Here is a 5,163-nt window from a genome sequence, read left to right on the forward strand (position 1 = left end):
TCTCCAGTTCGCTCGGCCTCTTGTCTTCCTTGCTCGACCGTGCATGGCCCGCCAAGCGATATAATATCCGCTCGGCCATAGGCTATCCACTCGGCTGTACACCTAGTCTGCTCGGATGTTTTCCCCAGTTTGCTCGGCCGGATCCGCTCAACCGGCATTAGGAACCATGCTTGACTTTACCTTCCATGTTGACCCGTCCCTTTGACCTTGACGTATCCTTGGTAGGGTGCCACGTCATTACCGGATCACTAGATAAAAAAGATAAGTGAAAAAAAACACACCTCAAGACCAACTGGCTTCACAGTAGTCATATCCAAATCTTTGGATAATTTCCCAGTTATTTCTTTAAAGTTAGCAACATCAAATGACAATCTCTGCACTTGGTGCATGATCACCAGCATCCCTGACTTGTTGTAGATCAGTGCTAAGACAATTTAGTTCTTTATTTAACTCTTCCTTCTGTTTAGTTAGTTCTTGCTAAGAAGACTGGCAGTTAGTTCTTGCTAAGAAGACTGGCAGTCACCAAATTATGCTTAAGTCGTGGGATAACATTATATCATAGATAATAAAAGAATAAAATAAGATGCAACAAAAGAATATCAAAGGCTAGATTATGTTTTTTCAGTTTAAATAGTTAGTAGCAATGAAAAGTTTTACTCAGCCACTAGGAAACATAGAATATCAAAGGCTAGATTATGTTTTTTTTTCTCCATCTTTAACACAAACTGGAACATTGTTTCTCATTAATCTATAGATTTGATACATCCACATAAAACTGTGCAGCCACATTGAATTCGATCTCTACTGTTGGAATTTGAAAAGGAACTTCAAAGTTAAATTCCATGTAGTCGACTTCAAATATCCACTATGAACACAGTTCGACATAAGTTAGCACTTTAGCGGCCTTCTAAAGTTGTGATGGTGATACCGCAAATCTCCAACTTTTCGGCTAATGGATCATTTCTGTCAAGATTAATATTTCTTTTGGTAGAAAATGTTGGCTCTTTAGGTTTACAAGAGATTGTGGATTCATTTTCCAGCATAAAAACAATCGACGACATGGCTGATCGATCACTCGGGTCATCTTGCACACATAGGAGACCCACAAGGATGCTTCTTAATGCTTCAATTAGGCAACATGAGTCTACGATCGAAGGATCTATGAAGTCCCTTGTGTTGCCTTCATTCCATAGTTGCCATGCCTGAAACACTTTTAAGTTTGTGAGTGTGAAATGATCAAGCTTTAGTATCCTAAATTTAAGTGTTAACTTACATAAGCGAGGAGATTGGGGAAGTCCGTGACAAGATGAAAGCTACTAATCCGCATGCCACTCACAATCTCTAAAAGCAATACTCCGAAACTGTAGACATCGGATTTCACCGAAAAATGTCCTTGCATTGCATACTCCGGCGACATATATCCACTGCAAGACATCACCATTAATGCTACATTAAACTTTTTTTATGTGGGTGTTATCTTAATTTACCTTCATATAATACTTACTAAGTTCCAACCACTCTATTTGTATTGGCTTCATTCTGGTTTCCTCCAAAGATTCTCGCTATGCCAAAATCAGATATCTTGGGGTTCATATCCTTATCAAGCAAAATGTTGCTGACCTTAAGGTCACGATGAATAATCCGTAACCTTGAATCTTGATGAAGATACATAAGTGCTCGTGCAATTCCTTTGATTATGTTGAATCTCTTCCCCCAATCAAGCTTAGTTTTTTGCGTGGGATCTGTTTAGATAACGAAGAACTTCAAATTATATGATCTTAAAGTTGAAGTGACTATTAGAATACATTTGGAACTAACCAAATAGGAAGAGGTCCAAGCTTTTGTTGGGCATGTATTCATAAGCTAGTAATTGCTCTTCTCCATGAATGCAGTAACCAAGTAGCCTGACTAAGTTCTTATGCTGCAACTTAGCAATCAAAACGACCTCATTTTTAAACTCTACTAATCCTTGTCCAGATCCTTTCATGAGTCTTTTAATTGCAATCTCCTGGCCTCCAGGAAGCGTGCCCTGAAATAAGAAAACGCATACTTAAAAGACAATAAGATCATACTAAAATCTGGCATGTTGTTCGATCTTTTACCTTGTAAACTATACCAAAGCCTCCTTGTCCGAGCTTATTTGAATGAGAGAAATTGTCTGTGGCGAGAACCAGGCTTTCAAATTTAATCAATGGCAGTTCTGGAGCTTGACTTGTCTCCCCTTCTATAAATTCTTTAGAACCAGACAAATGGTTCTGAAAGATATGACTCAAACTCGAATCGCTTAGTGTTGTTTTCTCATAGAACTTCCATGAAGCAAAGACACAAGCCAAGGAAAAGATTGCTGCCAAAACTGATACCTCAATGACAATCTTCTTTTTATTGCTCTTGCCACCGGATGCACCTGTTTCAGTGAGACAATTCAGTTGCGTTGGAAGAACAAAAAAGTTGAAAGTTCTTTTAACTAATGATACAATACTTGATGCAATGAACTGCAAAGAAAGTTACATAGAATGATCGCTATGTGTTCATGTTGGAGATCCACTGATGGGCACAAAGATGCACAAAATATACCTGAATTCAAGTTCATAAGCTTCAAATACAAGTCTTGTCCCCTGCTTCTCAATACCTCTGCATCAATCATGTTTTCCATCCAAACCAAACACCTTTGGATCGTCTTGTTCCCCACATTGAAATTGCTATAAGCATAAGCAGTACATGAACAATTTTCCATGCACTCGGACCTACACTCACTCATGTTCTTGTTTGTCAAAAATATGAACTTGTCTGGCAACTTCATCCTTGTCACTTGGAGGAAGTCAAACCCCTCTCCGCATCCCAAAGCTCTCGTTCTCGAACAACCATCCGAATAATTGCCGCCTTCCCAAGCACTCTTCAACTTGGGCTCGAATCCTTCCAAACACCTGCAAACTGGCACTGGTTCATTGTCATCGCAATATGCAAATTGACCACAGAATCCATAGACTTGGCAGCTGGTTGGCTTGGACGTAATGATTCGCCAAAATTTCGATTCGGAGTTCCAACTCAGGAGTTGCAGCTGCCCAGCATGGTTCAGTGTGTACCTAGTGTAGAGTGATGAATCTGGTAGAGTTAGTGTGAGTAGAAGTTCGTCTTCATCGACTATCGATGTCAAGTATAGGGCAGAGTTGGAGCTTAGTCCGAGAGAGGACGGGGTGAATACACTACTTCCCCACGCTTGGCTCCTGCTGTAGATCTCTGAACCTCTCCATGTGATGAGCTGAAGAAAGGGGTCTGCATCGATCCCGCAGGTGAAGTTCCCCGGAGAGGGGTCATCTGCATCCTTCCAAGAGGTGATTAGAGTGGTGGAGCGATCTCTGAACCTGAACCGAAGATCCATGCCCGGCATAAGGGTGTCTGTCGGATGATCAAAGCTTTGCCATACGAAATTGCTGTCGTGGTCTCTGATCACCAGATTTCCTGTGTTCAGCAGCAGCGCCACTGTTCCATTCCCTGACGAATTCGACGACCAGGAGGTGCTTCCTTCGGAATCGACGACGAGCAGGTCGCCGTCGTTGGAGAAGAGGAGAGTCGCGGACGGGTCGCCTATCGGTTTCTCTCTGTTGGCGACCCATATGACGGTCCTCTGAGGGAGGTTGTACCAGACACCAAGATAGAGGTCGCTGCTGCCGGTGGTCGTCTTCGGGGAGAAGAAACCCAGAACGAAGGCGCCGCCGTCTGAGATCAAGGTGCCATTGGAAGGCATGAATCGGCCGGGAGTTAGTCTGTCATTTGAATCACAAAGGATTGAATCTACAAGGAAAAGGAGGGAGATCATGAGGATGCGCAGAGACTGCTTCTCCTTCTCCATCTGATTCTGAAAGCTTCTCTGCAGCTTCTTCGAGTTCATGTTTCCTTCACTCTTTAGTGGCAGAGAAATTATAATTTATACAGGGAAGATAATATTTTGTGCAACCTTAATGGACATCAGCGGAAGTTTCTTTTTAAAAAAATACAAACTGTGCTTGTCGCGGGCGAGTCCAGCCAAGGTCCGTGTTCTCTCTCACACACAGGGCGTCTACTCAATTATTTAAATATAAAGATCAATCTTAATTTCGACGAATTAAAAGATTAATTTTTCTTAATAGAAAATTAATATAAAAATATTAAGTTGATGGATTATCTATTGTGAATATATTTTTTTAATTTATTCTCATAATTAATTAAAAAAATTTGCTCCATTGATCGATGTAAATGGGATTCATAGCGAAATAAAAAACAAAAAAAAAAAACTTTTTAGTAGAGTCGTGCTTATATATGATTTGGAGCATGTGCGTAACTCACTCATTTAATATAATAGAATCGACTCTCAATAGTTAGGTCAAAAATTATATGATTGGTTCTTGTTTTTTAAAAGGCAAAAATGAAAACTTAATTATTAGAATTAAATTAAGAGCATTCTTAAAAAAACAAAATGGTATACCCCGCTCTGAATTTTTTTATTTCAGCTACCAGCTGTTAGCGGTCATCATAATTAATATAGTATGTTAAAATATTTTTTTTAATTTTATGAAAATAGTATACACGTAGTACTTTTATATAATTTTTTTTTTATCAACTTCTCAATAAAATAAAATTATTATAAAATTATTATAGCGGTCACTTACTGATGCCGCAACTCTCTCGTGCTTCTCTCCTAAGGTTACCACATAGACCTAGGGTTTCAATCGAGAGCTAGTGAGAGCTGTCTTTTTGTCTGTGCAAGATCATCACTCAATCCTGTTTCTTGGGTCTGAGTATAGGTTTATTACTAATATCATGAATACTAATGAGATGGCACGCTTGATTGCATAGATGAAACAATCGCATATAGTGTTAGGGTCGATATGTAATTAGAGAGGAGGGAGGGGGGGTGAATAGCTCATCGTAACTTGCTTCTTATGATGATAAGCAACGGAATGTATAAGAAACAAAAATACAACGCTAACACAAGGATTTACTTGGTATCCACCTCAAAAAGAGGTGACTAATCCAAGGATCCACACACACGAGCACTCTCCACTATGAAAATCCTCCTTTACGGTAACTACCGAAGGCGGAGAAGCCTTATAAAAACTCACACAACAACAAGAAGAAAATAAGAAGCAAATACAAATAAATCTTACAAGATTTTATACAATGAAC

The 5,163-nt window shown here is 39.6% G+C and overlaps 1 protein-coding gene across 1 annotated transcript; it reads right to left on the reverse strand.

Annotated features, from left to right (window-relative positions):
* Window positions 1–721: 721 nt before the first annotated feature.
* On the reverse strand, window positions 722–3,884 carry LOC122055790 (putative G-type lectin S-receptor-like serine/threonine-protein kinase At1g61610). Its single transcript, XM_042617412.1, has 6 exons — window positions 2,575–3,884; window positions 2,103–2,404; window positions 1,819–2,029; window positions 1,505–1,742; window positions 1,274–1,424; window positions 722–1,202 (listed from the first exon to the last, which is right to left on the reverse strand). The coding sequence occupies exons 1-6, from the start codon at window positions 3,848–3,850 to the stop codon at window positions 897–899; spliced, it is 2,484 nt and encodes an 827-aa protein (XP_042473346.1). The 5' UTR covers window positions 3,851–3,884; the 3' UTR covers window positions 722–896.
* Window positions 3,885–5,163: the final 1,279 nt, after the last annotated feature.

The sequence above is a fragment of the Zingiber officinale genome, chromosome 3B (assembly GCF_018446385.1).
Source record: "Zingiber officinale cultivar Zhangliang chromosome 3B, Zo_v1.1, whole genome shotgun sequence".
NCBI classification, from domain to species: Eukaryota; Viridiplantae; Streptophyta; class Magnoliopsida; order Zingiberales; family Zingiberaceae; genus Zingiber; species Zingiber officinale.

Bases quoted from the DNA above. Each gene is read 5' to 3' on its own strand.
- LOC122055790 (XM_042617412.1), bottom strand. From the start codon at position 3,850: ATGGAGAAGGAGAAGCAGTCTCTGCGCATCCTCATGATCTCCCTCCTT. The intron at 1,425-1,504 runs GTAAGTATTATA...GATGTCTTGCAG, and splicing joins AATAGAGTGGTTGGAACTTA to TGGATATATGTCGCCGGAGT. The intron at 1,203-1,273 runs GTAAGTTAACAC...AAAGTGTTTCAG, and splicing joins TCCCCAATCTCCTCGCTTAT to GCATGGCAACTATGGAATGA.